The following is a 22,713-nucleotide window of genomic DNA, read 5'->3' as shown; positions in this document are numbered from 1 at the left end:
TTTATTTCAAACGGGACAGAAACACTGGGCGTAGGCTGTCATCCATTCAAGGAACTACAAGCTTGCAGTGTATAGGCCTGGTGGGTCTTTGGCGACTGTTCTGGAAGCTATCAAACCGTAGAGCTGCTCATCTTTTCCTACGGGCGCGCTGCCCTGGCCTTCAGTGCGCACTCCACTATGGAACGCAAAAGTACCGCCTGGCACGGAACGAGAGTCGGAAGGAAAAAACACATGCGAGAGAATGACCCATGACAGGAGCGCGATGTTCCGTAATCTGGAGAAGCGACGAATGCGTCGTGAAGGAGAAAGGCTTCGAACTTTTCTGAACTGGCCCGCTGACGCACCGGTCACCTCTGTGGACTTGGCCAAAGCGGGGTTCTTCTACCTGGGTTCCGGAGATAAGGTCCAATGTTATTGTTGTGGCGGGATTCTGAGGTACTGGGTTCACGGAGACACCCCTTCTGTCGACCACAAAAGGTATTTTCCAACTTGTGGTTTTATGTTGGGTGGAGACGTGGGGAATATTCCGCTGGTGGTCGCCCCTGGGTCCTCGGACTCCGTTGACGGTCAACTGGTGAGCCAGCTGCAGAGGATGACTGTGGACGACCAGGCAGTGGCCGGACATGCGGTTTACCCCGAAATGGAGGCAGAGGACGCCCGGCTTACAACCTTCCACAACTGGCCCCCCGGGGCCTCAGTCCAGCCAGATGTACTCTCCAGGGCAGGGTTTTTCTACACAGGTAAGCTGGCTCACCTGTGATACGGCTGCTTTGTGTTCAATAACATTAGGAATTAATTCGACCTCTGACTTTGAATAGCAAAAGCCATACTATACCTACAATGGTTATTCATTCATACATATAAGGTATAATAGGCTTATATATATATATATATATATATATATATATATATATATATATATATATATATATATATATATATATATATATATATATATATATAAAACCTAACAAACAGGCACATATTCAAAACAGGGGGCTAGCGACCCCTCATTGTGAGAGAGTTCATAGGACAATTGAACTGCTGATCCATTGGGTTGTAGACAGAAACCCCTCGACAGCGCCAGGATTGCACAGGTCTAAAGGAGAAGGTGCTCACAAACCTCCTATACAATATCAATTACATTTTACAACCACAACCTCAACACCAAAAGTGTAAACAGAGACACAGGGAGCTTCAGAAACGTTGGTGTGAATCTCGTTGTCCCCAGGGTTTTTGTTTACTTTGGTGTTTTTGTCGGGGGTTACTTTAATGAACAATTCAAAGTTTCCCCAATTGAAACTGTTATGACAGCAGTGTTTCCTTTCAGGGCACGGAGACAATGTTAAATGTTTCTTCTGCGACGGTGGTCTCAGGAACTGGGAGCCCGGGGATGACCCCTGGCAGGAACATGCTAAGTGGTTCCCAAGGTAACAGAAATCCTCACATCGGCTTATACCATCCCACAGACCCAAGGTTAATTTTTTTGAGTCATAAAGCATGATGTGGTTTAGCATTTACCCAAAGTGACAGTGTCGGTATATAAAGGTGGGGGGGGCTCAAACTTAGGAGGTCGTGGACAATAACGACCGAACCTATAATCTTATGAAAAAGGACAACCCGGCTTGAAGTTGATCACCAATGCTGCCGCACTATCCTTCCTACTTATGGTTGTTGTTGATGTTGTTGTTTTTTTTTGTTGTTGTTGTATGAGCTGCCGGTTCAGTATTAAAAGTCCCACTTAAGATATGTTGTGTGTCTGACAGATGTGAGTTCCTGCTCCGGTCCAGAGGGCAGGGTTATGTCAGCACCATCCAGGACTCTCACTTTCATCACAGCGAGACCGTGGTGAGGATACGGCATACCTCTCATCCCTGCTGAATGCACCCTCTAACCTCTGACCTGTGCTATAACCATGTATCATCCGTCACTTTAAAACTCCACACACGCACACTGGTCCAACTCTGAATTGGCCCAGTATTTGGTCTTAAATGTATATGTTGTTTCAGGGTGGATCACAGACTCCTGTATCTCGAGACATCAGCTCACGGAATGGTAAGGAGATACTTTTAATACCTTTGATTGCATTGATCCTGAACAATACTTAACTGATCCTCCCATTCAACTTAATACATCAAATTACAGAACGTTTACACCTGAAAGTGTATGGTAAAAACGTTATAGTATTGATTTATACTATTTTTACAACTACAATGATATTAAATCCAAATCCCAATTATCCGTATGCATTACGTTGACTCGACTTATTTCACCTGCCTCTCTGACCCCTCTCCTCTGCTCTGGTCTGTGTCCATAACCCCTAGACGTGGTGGCCGGTCTGGGGGGTTCCTCCGCCATGCTGTCCCCCGTGGTGCAGACCGTGCTGCGCATGGGCTTCCAGGCCAGCCTGGTGGAGAGCCTGGTCCAGACCAAGTACCTCCTGAGCGGGCAGCACTACACGTCCGTCTCCGACCTGGTGACGGACGTGCTGCAGGCCGAAGGGGAGGAGCGACAGAGAGACCCGCAGAGCAGAGGTAAGGACTGTGGAGGCGCCTCGGTCTAGCGGGGCTAGGGGCTTTGGCTCCCAGACAGAATGTTTTGGGTAGCCCCGTTCTCACGGTTTACCTGTAGGCACCATTGAGCCAAACCTAGCATGCTAATAAATAGCAAGATTCCGAATTCTCTGTAAGCTGCTTTGGATAAAAAAAATGCAAAGCGCAGTAGTTAAGGTTAACTGATTAAATGATTAACAATCATTTGATCATGCTGTGCGTGCTAACTACGTTCGTGTCATTTGACCTTCCAGAGCCGGAGGTACACCAGGGCCCCAGCACTGGAACGCTGAGGACCCGGGCTCCCATTAAAGAGAAAGGTCAGAGTTCAAAATCCAGGGCTACTTTTGTATCCATCAGTGAATACATTTACTAAGCAAAATCATCTGCAATCATCAATCGATGATTCATATATATATTTTTTTCTTGTGTGCGCGTGCCTGTGTGTGTGTGTGTGTGTGTGTGCGTGCGCTGAACAGCTGTGGACCCCAGTCCAGAGGAGCTGCTGAGGCAGCTGCAGGAGGAGCGGACCTGCAAGGTGTGCATGGACAAGCCTGTGTCCATCGTCTTCATCCCCTGCGGCCACCTGGTGGTGTGCAGTGACTGCGCCACCAGCCTGCGCCACTGCCCCATCTGCAGAGCCAGCATCAGGGGCAGCGTCCGGGCGTTCATGTCCTGAGCGGTGCCTTTGGCCCAGCGATCCCCGTGTTAGAAGTGCAGTGGGGGTTCAAATCCCTTTTTACGACAGAGTGCACTGGTGTAAAAGTGTTGTGTCAGAGTGTCTCCCGATATATGAAGGCAGTGTCTTTTACGCTGCAGACATTTCTAGTCATTGTTTGCCTTGAGGTTTATGTTGATATTGTAATTCAATTACGAATAGCATTTTAAATAATGCCATCTTTATAAATCAATTGTTTTCACACACCTTTATTTTTTTGAGAAACAATGAATATAGATCAGAATAAAAGTTCGGAAACATCATCAAAAGTACATGTTTTTTATTAACAAACGACTATTTACATGTTGAACCGAACGCACAGCTGTTGACGATTAGAATCACACCATCAGATCTCGTCGGGTTTGAGCTACAGTGATCACAAAAGTATAGAATAATACAAATCAATTTCCTTCCACTTCCTATCCACAGAAATTGTTATTCCTATACAATGATGCTAATCTTTTATCTCCTGTTGAATCCACACATAGCAGGTTTTGGCTAAATTATATATTATAGGGGTACGGAAAAAGACGCTCTATTGCACTTGGATACTCATATTTTCACAAAATGACCTTAGAAGCATAACACTAATGCTGTCATAATATGAAGAGCAGTAGACGTTTGCTAACGCAGTCCACACTATAGCTACACTGTAGTAGGCCTAGATTCTTAACTCTTATTGTGACTCATAATAAGCTTAACAAAGAGTGTTATTGGTCGGCCTATTTCTGGCAAACATATGGCCACTTTAAAAATAAGAGAAGGTTAGAGTATCAGATTTGATCAAAATGACATGCAGGAAAACCACTGAAATAGTTGAATTAAAATCAAACATTTTGTGATCGGCTTTTGAAAGTAAACATCAATCGCATTACCTTTGGAAGTAAATATTGAATTGAAATACAGGACAACGTAATATCTTTAAACTCTAATTTATGCTCAAAGCAAATGCTTCACCGGACTGTTTAAGACATAGCATGGGAACACAAACGGCATCTAACAGGCCGTACCCAGCTCAGCATACATACACAAACATGCTTTAACACACGCAACCGTCTACAGTTTACTGTTGAGTTTAGAAAAGCTTTTTACAAAAATGAACAATGATAGATGATGGATGATCGGTAGCAGAATCTCAGGCGCTCTTCAGATTATACATGAACACATTTACCAACAGAGGGCAGTAGTGATTCAAACAAACATAAGGCATCAGGAGTTTTACCTTTAGTTCAGTTGGTTGGAAGAGCTTCAGGATAAGAAAGTGCTAATAACTGGTTAATATTACTTTAACCATTGATTAACAATCAATTAAATGACTTTAATGTACTGTTGCAGAGTCATTGAATTAAGGTTCAGATTGCACGTAACATTTTAGGTTAAGTAGGCTATCTGTATCAGAATGAATCAATTAGAATGATTGGAAATCATGGTTATGTATTTGTCATTCTTTTCATATACATAGAAATACAAAACTCATATAAAAACATGCTAGTACATCTTTACAGTTGAGAACATAGCACAGGAGGATCTAGGGTGAAAAGTGTACATGGTTCATTCCTTTGTGTTTCTCTGTAGCTGTTCTTGGAAACCCTTCCCCTTCCATTTATCGGTCATATTGTTTTATAGCACACAGACAAATACGGTGGTGTGTAATCTGCTCTTGATTGTGCGTTAAAATCATCACCGTCAGCGTTGGAGTCTGTCAGCAGTTTGAAGCAACCAAAACAAATCACCCCTAAGACACAATCAACTGAGTGTGGCTTCCAATCTAACAAAACTAAACTGTGAAAGAGCAGAATGAGCTATACTGAACTGGCCCTTGGTAGTTACAATGGAAATTGACAGTGATAGTAATACATTTCTTTTGACTAAAGAGTCCCATGCTCTTTGAAACTGCACCCTATTCTCTTATTCCAAGCTCTTTTTTGATACAAGCCCGATTCATTATTACACTATTCTATTTTTGACAGGAGCCCCGCCCCTTCAGTCTCTCTTTATAGCCTCCTTCTCCCCCTTGTTTGTGTCTCTCTCTCTTCCTGGACGGGCCTGCGTGATTCTGCATAGAGTCCCTGGCCTAAAGTCTAAAGTAAACAGGCGGACGTGCAATACAATGGCTCCCTCCACAGACGCCACTGTAGTTCGGCCATCCGACCACCATGAGAATCCCGAACCAGCAATCCCGCTTTCAAATCCCACCACAGCCTTCTAGGGACAGGAGAGCCGCAGACTGGGGAAGCTCGCCCGCAGCCTGATCATACATGCACGCTGCATTTCGCCCATAGATCGAGATGCTGCCCACGTTCCCAATGCAGAGTTGCGTTCTCCAAAGTAATGAACCATAATGGCGGTTCACAGCAATTTGACATCCGCATTCAAAATCAAAGGACAAAAAATATATTACAAAAGATTGATACTTTCCTAAGTGCACAGTGTGAGACTCTGTCATACGGTCAATCCCCTCAATCAGCACATCCACCATCGCCATCATCACCGCCTCTGCCGCTGCCATCATCATCACCATAGCCCCCCCCCGCACTGAAAAAAATGAAGCCGATGCCAGGAAGCATGTGTGTTTGGAGGCGGTATAACATGTCAGTGGAATAACATGTCTGAAGTAGGACAGTGAGAGGGTAGATGAAGTGTAGAGATAGAGTAGAATTTGTGTGCCCAGGTCTCAGGCATCCGGAGAGGTTTGGGGTCACGGAGAGCCACTGAGGGTGGGGCTCCGTCTCGTCACCTCCCCTCCTATTTACGTAGACCTGGAGAGATGAGAAAACAGTACAGCCCAGGTTAATGTGGGACTGGTGATACACACGTGCATTTAGATACACACAAACACAAACAAGCACTCACACACACACACACACACAAAGAGACACACACATACATAAATACATACGCACAGACGCACACACACACAAACACACGCACATGCAATAATAAATACAGACGCACATACACACACACACTCGTGCTCACACACACATACACACAAACTCCTAAATACACATAAAAGAAATACACACACACCCTTTCCTCTCTCGCTCACCCAAGACAATGCTGATTAATCTGTCAAGAGGCTAATTATACACTCATTTCCATGTTGGAACAGAATTAATACATTACACCCCAGACATAATAAATTCCCCATGGTACTTAATTGATTGATCCAATTTTGAACAGAGCTGTGTATGTTTGCCATTAATGTTGAGAATGTGCTGAAACTGTGTGAGGGGTATGCAAATAGATCACACTGCAGTCATCGGAGCAGAGCTATACATATAAGCCTAAGGGCCCATTGGGACATAGATCCACACATTTATTCTCCCCCAACAATGATTAAGCTCCTGCTCTGCCAAATTTGGACAGTTACACAGTTTAATTGTACCATCAGCAGGTGTTAGCTTAAGGTAAAATTGTGTCCACATTAAAATGAAAGGAAACGTGCACGTACACATTGGACAGGGGAACACTAGAACTGCTAAGAGCATGACGGACTACAATATTCCCATGTTGAAACACCAAGCACTGCATGAAGCGCATTCTGCAGTGCACAGCCATACTTACGGATACATGGGCTTTAACAGGAGGTGGGAGGGTTTCTCATTGACATGGTAGAGTGGGAATGGATCAAATCCACCAATAAAATCAACTGAAAACAAAGGATGAAACAACACAAAAAATGACGACACACATAATCATGACAATGGCAGAACAAACGACAAAAACACAGAAAGAATAAGTGGAAAACACAGTGTACAACTCAACTGAATGGAGGGTGATATGTAGGGGGGGGAGGGTGGGATGCAATGGCTCATGACATTGTGCAAACACCTGAACACACACACCCTCTATTAAATATCTTTGTCATCTCATCATTGTGCATGTGTGTGTGTGTGTGTGTGTGTGTGTGTGTGTGTGTGTTGTGTTGGGGAGGGGGGGCATGGAACGTGGAAAGTTGGCCAGCTGTCAAAATAAGCCTTTTTTTATCACTCAGCCACAGAGGTGACCTTCAATGCACGTGCTCCATCGACCGGGCGCTCAAAACCTTCTGTTTATTCTCCCACCCAAAGAATATAGAGCTGCTCAGGGCCGTCAGGTAGAGAGAGGCACGGCAAGCACTGCCCTGCCTCCAGTAAAGAGGATAACAGAGTTTAGGGACACGGCCAGAGGGAATGTCTGTCTGACAATGTATATATCTGAAGATAGAGAGAGAGAGAGACAGAGAGAGAGGGGGGGGGGGGGGGAAAGAGAGAGAGAAACAGAGCTAGAGACAGAGACAGGAGTTGTCAACGGAGGGTCGGTGCCCCGAGAGAGAGAGAGTGAGTGTGCGTGTGAACGAACCGTCTCGCATCTCTAGGTGTCAGGCACAGGTTCACTGAGCCTTAAAAACTGTCAATATCTGCAGAAGCCATAGCGCCCGGGCCCCTAATACAGAGCAACACCAGGGGTGAAAACAGGGGTGAACACCAAATTGGGCGACGAACAGCGAGAGCGATTCCTACACTGCGTAGGGCGCGGGGGCCAACTGATCCCACCAAAACGTTGGCGTATCAGTATTACATTGGAAAATAGCGAGGCATCGGTGGAAAAATGTTGCAGGAACAAAAACAATCCCATTGTGGTATCAGGAAGCAGTGGGGATCTGGCGGGTGCTGATAGGCCAGCAGGATGACTGCAGCCGGCAGCACGACTCAGTGGGTGGGCTGCCCTTCTCTCCTCTGGAGCTGCTCCGGCTTACAGAGCTTGTCAAATGTATCTGCATGTCACACACACACACACACACACACACACACACACGAACGCACTCGCACGCACACACGCACACACACACGCGCGCACGTACACACACGCACACTCACATACGCATGAACAGACACACACAGGCACACAAACCCACGTACACGCACACGCACACACACACACACACACATACACACATCCATATGTATGTGCACGCACACACACGCACCCGTGCACGCATGCCCACGCCCACGCACACTCTGTGATCATTCCACGCATTCGTCACCCAATTTGGGTTTCATCGGTTATCAATGGGGTGGCCCAAGTCAAGACAGAGAGAGAAACAGAGAAGGAGAGGGACATAAAGAAGACTGAAACAAGACAGAAAGAAAAACAGAACAAAAGAGAGGGACACAAAGAGGGACGGACCCCACGGCCCCCAACACCCCAGTCCTGCCCTTTTCTGTATCAGTGGTTTTCTCATTATAAGCGGGCAGGGGTCCATCCCCTACCGGGCTAAAGTGTGTATTCAACAACGCGCCTGGAAGACAATGATGGATATCGGCCCTCCTCTCAGGAGCGCTGGCCCGCTGAAGGAGAGCGACGGACACACAGAAGCAAAGGACGTGAAAAGGAGCGGCAGAAGGGATGTGAGAGCAAAGGCGGACCGAGGAAAGCTGGAGTGGTCAGATCCCCGTTAGCGCCCGAGGGAGTACCCTCCTCTGCTCTCCTCTGGGTCAGCAGCAGACCAACACGTCTGACTGGTGCGGATGCGAGGACGTTAGATGATGGGTGTGCGGGCCAGTGGTCGTGACATCCATAAACAAGCAGCGGCTAATGTAAGACGATTAGAGTTGAGCCAGCGGCGGAGGGTGGTTAGCATCCGAGGGCCCACACTTAACCCAGAGAGACACCGGCAATCAATCTGCATGGGGCTGCTGGATCTCTAACTGTCTCTTTCTCTCCTTATTTTTCTCTCTGTATTCCTCTCTGTTCTTGTGTGCCTGTCTGTGTTTCTACATGATTACATGTGCGTGAGTGTGTCTGTGTATGTGTGTGGTGTGTAAGACACTAAGGGTGGTGTGTTGGCAGGCTAACAATGAGATAAGGAACAGGCAGGGAAGATAATGGCAGGAGAAAAAAGGAAAATAGCCCAAATGAAGCGTAGGGGTGGTGGGAAATAGGAGAGGGAAACGAGGGAGGAGGAGGAGGAGGAGGAGGAGGAAGAGAAGGAGGAGGATAAGGAGGAGGATGAACAGGAAAAGGAGAGATGGGGAGAAATGGTGAGAATGAGAGAGTGAGAGAAGGGCCTACAGGCCTTGAGAGGCTGTCTGTGATAAGATAAGACATAGCAGCAAAGCTCACATGCACAACCATGTGAGTAAGGAAGATGTATAGTGTGTGAGTGTATTGTGTATGATTTTTTGCGTATGTGCACATGATCAAATGAATGTGTGTGGGTGTTTGTGTGTGCACGTATGCAAGCCCTTTACCATCCTTGATTGATTGCTGTCATCTGGATAGATTATTGGGTTACGATAGAATGTGAAAGGCCTGCTTCACTATCTCAAAGTGGAGGGATCACACACACCCCCATTAGGGATGCTGCATCTGGCTGTGCACTATTACACAGCCCCATCCGTACTGTGAAGAACCGTTTCATGTAATTGTACGCGAAGCTCTGCGGCATTTGATTAAAACCCTGGAAGAGGTATTTGCAATCTATCTGTCCGTCTCTCTGTCCGGCCGGCTGCTGGGGAGACTGCATGTGTCCATTACTGAAACTACAAATCATCCAATTTGTCGATATGGAGTTCATTTTATGCTCCGAGAATGCACCTCATCTCTCAGCCGGGAAGGGATTTTTTGTGACAGTGACTCAGCACGCAGGGTGCAGGCAGCATAATTAGCAGCCATGCTAAGGCGTGCTTAGGCTAATGCTAGGCAGCTAACTCCCTGACCTACTTTACAAAGAGGATTTTCCTCCCTGATCACTCTGCCCCTGGATCTGCCTGTCAGTGATAACTATATAAAGAATACATTTAGCCAGATACAAATAAACACGCACACACACACGCACACACATGCACACACACACATGCACACACACACAGACACACACACAAACACACACAGGCCCCCATCAAATACATACATCATGTGAAAGAGAGAGACAGAGAGAGAGAGAGTCAGCTCACAAGCTCCACCTAATGTTAAGCCCTGAAAAGCCATGAAGTTCGACCCAACCGGCAGTAAATGATGGTATTTATTGTGTCCTTTGTGTATTCTTAGTTCCACCGCCTATTCCTGATATACTTGAGTGTGTTTGTGTGTTTGTCTATTTGTGTGCATGTGTGCTTATTTTGTAAAGAGCCTTCTCCGTTCTCTTTACAAAGTCTGAACACGGTATTCAAAATCTTTTCTCCCACTCCTTTGAGAGGCAGACTGAGAACAGCTCAGACAAGGTGAGTTTTTTTCTCTCCTCTTTTCTTTAGCTTATTAATCTTCCTTTCTCACCCTGTTTCCCTTCAGAGGGATCCACCCTTGAAGGTTACGGGGAGACAACATACAGGGGAATGAGGCCAATGATGGAGAGACCCCTGACTTTTACACACACTTCATTCGGAGAAATATGTCTGTGATCCCTTCAGCAAAAAGGTGTGTTGGGGGTGGGGGTAGTCTCCAGTGCAGAGAAAGGTTATTTCTTCACACACGTTCACATGATCAAATGGCAAAGGAAAACTGTGACGGAGCGAGAGTTAATGTTGTTGTGTGTGTGTTTTTCCTCTCTTCCTGCCCCCGGTTTGATACAACAGGACGGCCCCCAGAGACTGCTTAGGTGTGATTGATTAGCAAGTGGTGGTGCCCGGGGTCAGGGGAAATTGGTTGGGTGGTGGCGCTGGAGTCTCAAAGCCCCACACTCTCTGGAATGTGTCCACCAGAGAACAGAATGGACGGCTGTGCCGGTGCTTTGAACACAAACACACACATACAATCACACACAACACATACACACACACACAAAATACACAAACACAGACACACAATCACAATCAAACACAGACACACACACACACACACACACACTGACACACACAAACACGCACATACACATACACAAAGAGTTGGCAGTCAGCTGTTTTCTGACCCACAACTACAGGAAGCTCCCATGGGGCCGACCTGACGTGGATCTGCAGAAAAAAATGACAGGCCTTCCGCCTGATTGTTTTCCAATTTCTCTATTATTAGTGAATTCACGCCACACCACAAAGAACAACAGGGCGCATATCAAAGCAGCGTCGGATCGCCGACTCTTCCTGACACAGGCTCAGAGGAAGCCGGTGTGTTCAGCTATTAGAGATCAAACGCTCGGCTAGGGGCCTGCCTCTGATCTCCTTCAAAGCCTCGGCTGGCCAACTTCTGCTCGCGCACCACATCACGGTGGTCCACGGGATTAACCCAAAAACTCAGAGACGGTGGCGGATGGAAGGCAAGGTCACGCAGACCCCATGCTAGGAAAGGGTGGGAGAGTGGTTGCGGCGCATCTGATATTTATGACTTTCGGCCGACCCCCTCGGCTCAAATGTTTCCTGGCATTTGATTGGCTATCCTACAGCACTGACCCCTGACCTAATGATTAACCAGTCAGCACAGTTCTGCCAGTGATCACGAGTGCCTTTTTTGTGACCCCCAAGCTGTTCAAATCATTTTGTTTTTCCAGGCTCGACAACATTGTCCTCCCCCCTTCTTACATCCATTTTCTGAATCACAGGAAACGTATGAGAGAGCTAAGGTGCACTTTGTACTAGATTTGGCCACATGATCAAGGGACTCCATCACACACACACACACACACACACACACACACACACACACACACACACACACACACACACACACACACACACACACACACACACACACACACACACACACACACACACACACACACATAAATCCAACCTTTTGAAAGTTTCATCCAAAGCGAACAAAGACAACACAGTCAATAGACACTCAGGGGAAGGCTGGACGCTGTTCAACAGCTGGCAGGGAGAGAGTGTGCGTGTGTGTGTGTGTGTGTGTGTGTGTGTGTGTGTGTGTGTGTGTGTGTGTGTGTGTGTGTGTGTGAGTGAGAGTAGAGAGGGTAAAGAGAGAGCGCCATGGGGGAGGGGTGAGGCGCGAAACACCACTCTCCCTTTCTACAACCCGAGACCCTCCACACACCCCACCCTGACAGGGGACAGCTGGAGAGACGGAGCCCCATGTGGAGGGAGTGAAAGGAGAGAGAGAGGGAGAGGGAGGGAGGGAGGGAGAGAGATACAGAGGCAGCATGAGCAGAAGAAGGACAGAGTGAACTAGGGGAAAGACGCTGCAGTAAATTAATTAGCTCATAAAATAGAAGGGGTGTTTAACAACAATGGTGGGGGTAGAGGAAGACACGCGTGGCCCCACATACACACCGAGGGCCAGTGAGGGAGCTGGGGGTACCCTCCGGGGGCCCAGACGCCTCGTTATACGGGAGTAAGGGCCAGGAGGGGAGGAATGAAGGGGCGCGTAGGACAGGAGGGTGTGGATGTGTGTGAGTGTGTGTGTGTGTGAGTGTGTGTGTGTGTGTGTGTGTGTGGTGGAGGGGGGAGTCCATCTGTCGTTGGAAGGGGGGGAGTGAGAGTACAGTAAGTGTAAGGGATGGGGGAGAGGGGCACTTGAGGAGTGTGTCCCCTTAGCCCCTTTAGAAAGCGGATATGCCCTGTGAAACGCGTTACACTTTGATCACTGGGGAAATAAGCTAAGCCATTATTTTAAAGGCCTTCGAGGCAGCAGGGGAAAATGCTGTACCCACGTGGTGAGGTTAATAGAACCTCTTTCATCCAAACATCTCTAATGCAAACATACCGCTGAACCAAAAGGGTAAAACAGGTCTTTGCTCCCTTTTATTTAACAAGTAGTCAATTTCCCAACAACTTGTCAGTCAATTTCACTTGGAAAAAACAAATGCAGAATGATTCATTGATTCACACACGCTACATTCAAAAGCTAAACTGTGACAAATGTGTTCATTAGTGCTAAACTAAGTAACATTGTTCAGGAGCATAAGATGCTGTGTTGGCTTCCTTAGCTCTGTATTCCAGTGAGCTGTAGCTGTAGGTGGTCCAAGTGGGTAAAAATAAGTGTAAAACTGCTGATACATCGTCCACGTTTTCAACTGGGTTTGAGGCAAAATACATTAAAAGACTATGGTCTATTAGATAGCAAGCCTGTAGTTAATACCTTAAACACCCCACTTTCTTGCTAGATTTCAACAAACACGTGTGTGTGTGTGTGTTTGTGTGTGTGTGTGTGTGTGTGTGTGTGTGTGTGTTGTGTGTTTGTGTGTGAGTGCAGGTACTTACAGCTGTCTTCTTCCTCAGTAATGGCACTGACAACATAACAGGCATACACAAACCCCAGGAGCTGTAATCACACACAAAGAGTACACCGATTAGTTATTCTGCACATGTTTATGTGGTGCGCTGTGTATTTGTGCGCGTGTGCGTGTGTGTGTGTGTGTCTGTGTGTTTGTGTGTCTGTGTGTAGATGGACCATGCAACACAATATCCAAATATCCAACACACCTTTGGGACCCCCTGAATAACTCTCGTGAACCACTCACACACACAAACACACACATACACACACACACACACACACACCTACAAACACAAATACGACAAACACACACGATGGAAATATCTTGTGGGGTGGTGAAGTTGTGGGGGTCTGTCAGACACAGCGAGAAACAGAGTGAGGGATAAGAAGAGATAGAAACAGAGAGAAACAGAGTGAGAGATAAGGAGAGAGGGAGAACCAGAGAGAACAGATAGAGATAGGGAGAAAGAGAAACAGAGTGATAGAGTTAGGGATAGAGAGAAACAGAGTGACAGAGTTAGGGGGAGATAAACAGAGAGAGATAGATAGGAAGAGAGAGAAACAGAGTGATAGAGATAGGGAGAGATAAACAGAGAGAGATAGATAGGAAGAGAGAGAAACAGAGTGATAGAGATAGGGAGAGATAAACAGAGAGCGATAGATAGGGATAGAGAGAAACAGAGTGATTGAGTTAGGGAGAGATAAACAGAGAGGGATAGATAGGGAGAGAGAGAAACAGATAGAGAGATATGGAGAGAGTGAAACAGAGTGATAGAGTTAGGGGAGAGAGAAACAGAGTGATAGGGCTAGGGAGAGAGAGAAACAGGGAGAGTGATAGGCAGAGAGAGAAACAGAGTGATAGAGAGATAGATAGGGAGAGAAACAGAGAGAGAGAGAGAAACAGAGAGAGAGAGAAACAGAGAGAGAGAGCGAGAGAGAGAGAGAGAGAGAGAGAGAGAGAGAGAGAGAGATTAAATGAGAGAGAGAAAGGGACAGGGGGAGAGAGTCACTCTCCAACAGCCAACGAGCTATTGGCGCTCTGCCATGCCAATTAAACCAATGTCGGGCCGGCCGCCCTACACACACGCTGAGTAAACACACCGTCGGGGAGGGGGTAGGGGTGTCCTATCACATCCCATTTATTCACCAACACCCACAACATCAATTACTCAATGACAACACCACTGATGTATTCTACATACATATAGAAGCGGTCCTGAAATAACTTGTTCATGGAGAAGGTCTTTGGACCAAAACGTATCCTGGATTGAGCTCATTTTATGAGGTTTGAGATCCAACAAATATGCAAAGTAGAAGTCTTTCTCTAAATGGGGTTACTCTGAAATCAGGCAGATCACTCCCTTGTCTCTCATCCTCTCTCCCGCTTTCCTATTTAATTCTCTCTCTATCTCTTTCTCTCTCTCGCTATCTCTTTCTCTCTCAGTAATGGCTGGGGTGAAGCCCCAGCCATTACTGGAGGACTGAAATGGAGGTGAATTAACATATGTATGAAGCAGCATCAAACACAATGCACAAAGCAGTAAGAGGGAGCTCCCTGTTTTTTAACTGAATGAGTGTGTGCATGTGAATCATTTGTTTTGTGTGTGTTTTAATGTCTTTGTGGTTGTGTATGGGTGTTATCTTTCTTTTATAGAGAGTAATGATTGCTGTTTTGGCTCAGGGGTTTATAGGTCTAAATTGTGTTGGGAGTTTATGAAGTGAGCATGTGCACGTGCAACACTGAATGCACTAGAGAGAGAGAGAGAGAGAGAGAGAGAGAGAGAGAGAGAGAGAGAGAGAGAGAGAGAGAGGGAGAGAGAGAGAGAGAGAGAGAGAGAGAGAGAGAGAGAGAGGGAGAGACAGAGAAAGAGAGCGTGAGAGAGAGAGAGAGAGAGGTGTTCAGGCAGGCTTCCTGGCAGGAGATGGTTTCAGCAGGGAAATCAGCAGGAGTCAAGTGGAGTTCAACACCAGTTTGTGATGACAGATATGTTCAAACGGCTTTCCCATTGCCATGCTATGAGTAGCCCGGAGGATTAACCACTGCTAAACACCTATACTTTGTATATAATGTCTGTATAGTACGTTTTCTTTAATGCCAACAACACATGTACATTAGATGTGATTAGGTCAGTCTAAGCAGGGCTAATGTTGTACCTACATCGAACATGTTGGGAACTTGTGACTGTGTGTGAGGGTGTGTGCGATGTTATTGTGTGCGGAGAGAAATGGGACCAAATGTCTCAGTGCAAGGACCCCTAGATTGATCATCGTGAGCAGTCATCGTTTTTCCTCTCCGATCCCCACAAAAGGTTGATGAGCTCAATAGACCTCGCTGGTGATGATGTTGTCATGGCTCCACCTTCGGTGACATGCTGAAAGCTCCATGGGAAACCATTGATTTCCACACTGCTTTCTGTCACCGTCAGTGCTTCCTTCCACATGGCTGACCGCGAGCTAACAACACTGATGTTAATGTCAATGAGTCCTGCGTGGGTGTTTTTGACAGCGAAAATTGCAGCGTGTGCGTTTTCATTTCCAGGTCACTTACGAGCCGTTCGGCAAGCGACATCCTCATTTAGTTCCTGTACAAGTTAAAAAACTAAAGCGATTGGCTGCCGCTGTGCCAAATACACTCCGATGCCGTTTATGTTCTTCATTTGACCTCAGTTTTCATTCTGTTCGACTTGTTAATGATAATCGCTGGGCCATTTCTTTCCCGTTATATGAGCTCAGAAAGTCCCTCTGCCAGGAGTCGAGTGCCTGTGGAAGCACACTGTGCGGACACATTGAACTCATTTCACCGCCAATCCACATGCACTGCCTCACAGGTCGCCCCGGCCCTCCTCATTGACATCAGCAAATCTCAGCGCCGAGGCCCATCCTATTTCTCTATTTGCGTTAATCTGCAGAATGTCTTTCTTGGTTCGCTAAGACCTTATTAATCAGCGGGGTGGCCAGGGGTACAGAAGGTGACACTGTGTGAAACCGCTCTCATCTCCCACACTCACCTCCTCCGCACCTCTCCCATCTCATATTTCTCTCCCCTCGCTGCCCCTCTCCTCTCCTCCCCTCCAATTCTATTCCCTCTCCTCACCCAACCTCCTCTCCCCTCTCCTCTTTCCCCTCCATCCTCTCGTCCCTCCCCTCTCCTCCCCTTACCCTCCTCTCCTCCCTCTCCTCTCCTCCCCTTCCTTCCTCTCCTCTCGTCTCTCCCCCCCGTCCCTTTCAATCCTCTCCTCTCCTCTCAGGACAGAAGAGCTAAAAGCTGAGGAACACGGGTCAGGCATCAAGGACAAAACCACTTGGACTTTGTATCCATTATCATTGATACATCCCAGGTAGTTTTACAAAACGCTCCTATTAGACGATTCAAGATCCTCGAATAGAGGTGTAGTACAAAATCGGTGTGTAATTTAAAATGTGCGTGGGTTTGGTTTCAGGGTTTGTGTGTTTAGTGTGTATGTGTGCGAATGAGCTTTATAGGCTTAAATGGGAGAACGTATGTGAGTACCCCACTGGTGGCTGTGTGTGTGTGTAGTATTTGCATAGGCTAATAAGGGTCAGCCGTCTACGATGTAACTGTCAGTCCAGAACAGAACCACCTCCACCTTCAACACCCACTCAGCACTCCACTGCAGCTGAGCTGAGATGCCTTTTCACTGCAGGCTATTGGCCCCACTCCTGAGTTTGTGTGTGTCACTGTGTGTGAATGAGTTGGCTAATGCTGCAGATATAACACAGATATATAGATCTATATCTAGAAATAACTATATCCTTATCTAGATATAGATATAGATCAATATATTCATAATATATAGAATATAGATTGTGTTTCATGATAGGACCGCGTAGGGTTCCTAACAGTGAAGATGTATTTAGAGGCGAGAGCGAGAATGCGAGAGAGCGCGAGAGGAGTTGGTCTTTCTTTGGCAGGTTAATTATCTGACACTTTCTGCGTACCAATGAGACGAGTTTCCCTGCAGAAAAATTAGGCTCCCCTTGTGTGTTAGTGCGTGTGTGCATGCATTTGTGTCTGTGGCTGTGTGTGTGTGCGTGGCTTGGGTTTGAGTGTGTATACGGCCAGCTGGATGTTTAATGGCAGTCAAAATATGATGAGATAAGGGCTGCAGGGATTCATATCCACCTGTTATTTTCCCCTCCCCCTCACTGTAATAACCCTAGCAGCACACACACACACACACACACACACAATACACACACACACAAACAAATACACAGACACACAAACACGCACACACACATAAACACACACACACACAAATACACACACACACTAACACAGACACATACGCACACGCACACACACGCACGATAACCCACACACAGGTATGTCTGGGTGATGAGTGTTGGCTTCCTAGAGCAAATTGAGTTTGTTGAGATGGGGGGGGGGGGGGGGGGGGGGGTTTAATTTATACAGTCTGCCTCGCGCTTGCTTGCAGCAGGTTATGGAGGTGATGGGCGCGTGCCACATCAAATAACCGTGTGTCAACATCGCAGACGACACAAGGCTTCAGACAGAAGCAGACGCCCACGGAGGCAGAGCCTTCATCATTCAGGGTTTGGCACACGCAGCAGCCCAGGAGGGCGAGCAGAGGGCGGGGAAGAAAACCAAGGTTTTACCGTACCCAAACGACACCCTCATGTGGTCGCTTCATCACCGTTCATGAGAAGGGGAGGAATAATAATATATATAAATAATAGAAGTCAACGCGTCGTATTCAAGAGAAGAATGTACTTTGTCGCGCACCTCCTTCCAACAGGAAACAGGCCTGTATTCAGGATGTTCCAGCGCTGTGCTGACACAAAGTATTTACATAACCCCCACCCCTCTTGCTTGTCTGTTCACCAGACTCCAAAACACATCCACACTGTCCTTAAAATATACAGGTCTAAAGCCCTTTTGTGAGTCTTACTTTTGTGTCCCTCTTCTATTTTATTTTCACCGCCTAATCTCGGCAGTAACGTTATTAACTTCAAACAAAACGGTTGATTACGAGTCTGTAGTCGTCACACAACCACTGTTTTCTGTCAGACCCACAGCTGAGATATGAATGTTGATGAGCATATTCTGTTGACTCGCTGTGCAGTCGCAGTTCAAAATACCCCCAAAAAACATGTTTTATCACATATTTTTGTTGCCCTGACGGATGACTGACTCGATGGAACAGGACGAAAACAACAGGATGCAATGAAGTTGAGACCGTCATATTTCTGAGTTTCACCAAGTATTTTAGGCGTGCTGTTTTAATTTCAACATTACCTCCCACAGAGAAGGAATTAACTGTTGAAGAACAAGAAATGAGAAATCACAATACAGTGCTCTACTGGGCGCTGTGGTGGCCCAATAAAGCCACTAATTAGGAGTAAGCCCATTGTAGTACGCCCACCTCCCCAGCCATCCAGAGGGAGTTATTTATACCAAAATATAAAACAAACTCACACAGCAGCCCACGCCCAGCCCTTAACAAGCCCTGATTGGATGTAGATTGGTGTAAAATACTGGCAATCTAACGTGTTAGGCAGAGAACTAGAGTAGAGTGAGAGAGACATTAATCTGAACCTTTTACACTGGGGGGTTATGATAGCAATGAAAGGGAAACGTGAGGAAACTATGGGAATTATGGAATGATGCATGTCGTAATGTCTTCAATCACCGGCGTTCTTTTACATCCAATTCATGGTTCTAGGGAATAGCAAAAAGTCGACATGTAGTATGACCTCGAGGCAGCAATGTTACACACTAAATTGAGAGTGAGAGTGTAGGGTGTGTATGTGTGTGTGTTTGTGTTTCACTATTAGTGGGAGTGAGCATCTTTGCATTACAATTTACATTTGCACAAATAAGAAAACGATTACTATCATGATGGGATATTTGTTGGAGTCTGTAGCAAACTAAACGTTTTCTTATCTGGATAAAACATTCATTGGCCAGGCCATCTCTGCAGCACCAAAGCACTTTGTTTATAATAATGTTATACATTTACACATTTGACCTTTATCAAAAAATTGCTGCTACCGCGATTTGGGAATTGTGCCTGGCCATATTGCCATGTTGATAATATTAAGATTAATTGTTCCGCTCAAGCGGCCACACAGGTGTGTGTATATCGTTTTATAAGTGTTACAGATGAACAAGGTATGAAGGTATGAGTTTAAATATTCTGTTAGGGTTTTTTTTCACTCATATTTTGTCAGTTTATCCAAATCTCAATAACGTTACCGCAAGAGGAGCTATTTCTTCCTAATTCAAACCATCAAAACGTTGATTACACCAATTTATTATTTGTTATCTTTCATAAAATTGTTCAGTTTTTCTTTATAAATGTATCCACAACATACATTGGATATTGTACATTAATTTTGGATAAATTAGGTTTGATTCTAGTCCTGATTCAGATGGTCACAGCGGTTAAACTCAAATCCCATAATAATACCATGTGTACTCGCTTTAGTTCCCCACTTAGAGAACACAGTGGACAGTCTAAACAAGAACATTCAGAATATTCATCTCTAGTTTCCTCTCGGTCTTTCCCAAGCTCATCTGAGGCTGTGGCTACGTCTTGCCAGTCTGAAAGTAGCCAATCACAGCAATGAACATTAACCCAAGGTCGCCCAACTGTATTTTTTCTTGGGGTGAAGCAGGTGATGAATCGGAGCGTCTGGACGACAGTGATTCCTCCATTACTGGCCCACAGCTCCACATTCTTCATCTTAATGAAACATTGTCCTCGGAGCACCAGACTTAATATGAAATGGCTGTGTCCTGACCTTGAGAACCCCAAAGGTCCATCCATATTTTACTCCCTCTCTCTCTTTCTCTCAGGACAGAACGCCAAGAGAGCAGCGGCCTACTTTCCAGCTATGTAGGAGATCTGTCCATCGATCTGCACACAGTTCTACTTTGTGCCGTTATTTGTGACCAGGGGAAACCGATAGCATCTGTGTTGCAGGGATTTTAGTACCAGTTTCCCTCCTCCTCCTCCTCCTCCTCCTCCTCCTCATCTTCCTCCAGGGACCCGTTCCCATGGAGATGCCACTGAATGCTTGCCGGGATCATACCATCTGGCACAGGGGGAATGGAACTCACCATTAATGGGGACCGGAGCCAGCAGCCATACTGGCTGAGGCCAAAAAAAAAACCTCCTCATGGATTTCTTTTGTTATGTGAAGTGGCAGGGATAATGGGTGGGCGGATGGGTGCAGTGAATGAGTTATATGAAAAATGTTTAGCCACTTGGCTGCGTTCATCTGCTCCCGAAGTTGTAAGAGTGTTTACGGTTTGGTTGTATCAATGAGGCGTTTCTGTCCTTTTCTCTGTGTCTCACACTATGTTTTATTCTCGGATGACAACGTGCGAGGAAATACAAAGTGTGGCGTGAAAAGTGTGCGTCTGTGGGTGTGTCTGTTCGCGCGTGTGTCTGTGTTTGTGTGTGTGAGTGTGTGTGGGCGTGTGTTCAAGCGCATCAAGTGCACCTCAACAACCCATTCAGTGTTCAACCAACCTGTGAGTAGCTGGCAAGCTTATGGCCCAGCCGAGCTGAGAGAGAATGAAGGGACGGGGACAGAAGAGAGAAAGTGTGCATAGATAGAAGGGTGTGTGTCACACACACACACACACACACACATACACACACACATACAGACAGGGGAGGAGGGGGAGGGGGATTTCTAACTCTTAAAAAATCGGAGACGCCATTTTCCCCTTCACCTTCAGCTTCAACGTTCATTGAACGTGTGCACATTTATCTGAAATCTTTTGTTTTGGTGGCCAGGGGTTCGACTACCTGCCGGAAGGTTACGGGTTAGAGCCCCGATGCCTCAGCCTAATCTGTAGACATCCTAGAGCAAGGATCTATCTGACTTCACTGTTAGTCACTTTGGATCAAAGTGTCCAATAAACTGAATAACTAAATATTACATGACGTGTGTTTGTGTGTGTGTGTGTGTGTGTGAGTAAGTGAGTGAGTGAGTGAATGAGTGAGAGAGAGAGAGCGTGCGTGTGTGTGTGTGTGTGTGCGTGTGTGTGTGTGTGACGTGTGCGTTCGTGTGCATTTGGGTGTGCCTGTGCGTGCCTGCGTGTGCATGTGTGTGCGTGTGCATGTGTGTTTGCGTGCGTGTGAACGTGCGCGTGTGGGAGCACACTGGATGCGTGTGCGTACGTGTGCTTGCACATTTGTGTGTGCATCCTGCGGCTAACTCACGGCGCTGAGGATCTGAAGGCCGCCGTGGGCCACCTCGATGTACTGGTACTCCGCCAGGCAGCCCATGACGGTGACGTAGGAGTGGCCGTCGGCCGCCGTCTGCACCCCCGCCACGTGCTGCGTCTCGCTCCGCACGCAGCCCGGCCCGTGCTCCCCCCACCACGAGCGGTGGGCCGAGATGTTGAACGTTAGCAGGTCGCTCTCCTGGAGTTTGGGGGGGAGAGAGAGAGAGAGAGTCATTAGGGAACATTTACGTTTAAAGACGCTTCATTGGTGTTAGATTAATGCAGAGGAGACGGCGCGGAAACCATCCGACCGATCGCTCAGCCGTTTTCTTTACAGGCCGTTCTCCCGGGGACGCCGTCGGGTAGGGACGTACGCCCGCTAAAGTATTCATCATGGCGAGAAAGGCATCGGATATATTTAGTCTGACTTCATTGGAAATCGCCGTCAATGTACACGGAAACTGATAGTACTAAAGAGTATTACTACAGACACAAGATGAGAGGGACTTTGTACACACCGGGCAGCATCAGAGTGAGATATAGGCCTGATATAAATACACACACACACACACACACACACACAAACACACACATGGCATTCTCCGCACTCATATGTCAATAAATGACTGATAGAGCAATCTAGACCCTCATCTGCTTTGCAGTGCCAGCACATGCATTATTAACGCCCACCGTTGGTCTGACAGGACACATCTCTGATTCCCTGCAACGCATGCTCCCATCACACATGTTCACACACACTCACACACACACACACACACACACCCATCCACTCCTATACACATACAAACAATAGGCCATGGTCATTCTAATTATTCTTCTCTCTCGACAAAAACTCTCTCACGCACGCACAAACACACACACACGCACACACACGCACACACACACACCAGGGTGCGTGAAGGTCAGTGGGAAGGATTTTGAAGGCTAATGACTTGACAGACTCCATTGATTGAGCCTGCAAGCCAGGGAAAGCATCTCTGTCCCACCTCCTCCTCCCTCTCCCTCCACCTCCACCTCTAGTGAAACGATGACTGCACGCCTCCGGT

The 22,713-nt window shown here is 46.7% G+C and overlaps 2 protein-coding genes across 2 annotated transcripts in view; one reads left to right on the top strand and one right to left on the bottom strand.

Moving 5' to 3' along the window:
• Positions 1–241: 241 nt before the first annotated feature.
• On the top strand, positions 242–3,231 carry birc7 (baculoviral IAP repeat containing 7; the record flags this gene model as incomplete). Its single annotated transcript, XM_079742566.1, has 7 exons — positions 242–740; positions 1,331–1,430; positions 1,767–1,848; positions 2,010–2,055; positions 2,325–2,534; positions 2,807–2,872; positions 3,032–3,231. 7 exons carry the CDS (start codon positions 242–244, stop codon positions 3,229–3,231), a joined length of 1,203 nt encoding a protein of 400 aa, XP_079598692.1.
• Positions 3,232–3,580: 349 nt separating this feature from the next.
• Positions 3,581–22,713, bottom strand: part of nkain4 (sodium/potassium transporting ATPase interacting 4) — a 37,880-nt gene continuing 18,747 nt past the window's right edge. Inside the window, exons 4-7 of the mRNA XM_079741094.1 lie at positions 21,642–21,845; positions 13,404–13,464; positions 6,838–6,922; positions 3,581–6,029 (exon numbers count right to left, since the gene is read on the bottom strand). Of these exons, the coding sequence (XP_079597220.1) occupies positions 6,020–6,029; positions 6,838–6,922; positions 13,404–13,464; positions 21,642–21,845 (360 nt within the window). The 3' untranslated portion in view covers positions 3,581–6,019. The remainder of the gene's footprint in view (positions 6,030–6,837; positions 6,923–13,403; positions 13,465–21,641; positions 21,846–22,713) is intronic.

The sequence above is a fragment of the Pollachius pollachius genome (genome assembly GCF_949987615.1).
Source record: "Pollachius pollachius genome assembly, chromosome: 8".
NCBI classification, from domain to species: domain Eukaryota; kingdom Metazoa; phylum Chordata; class Actinopteri; order Gadiformes; family Gadidae; genus Pollachius; species Pollachius pollachius.
This window is presented reverse-complemented; position numbering and strand designations above follow the sequence as displayed.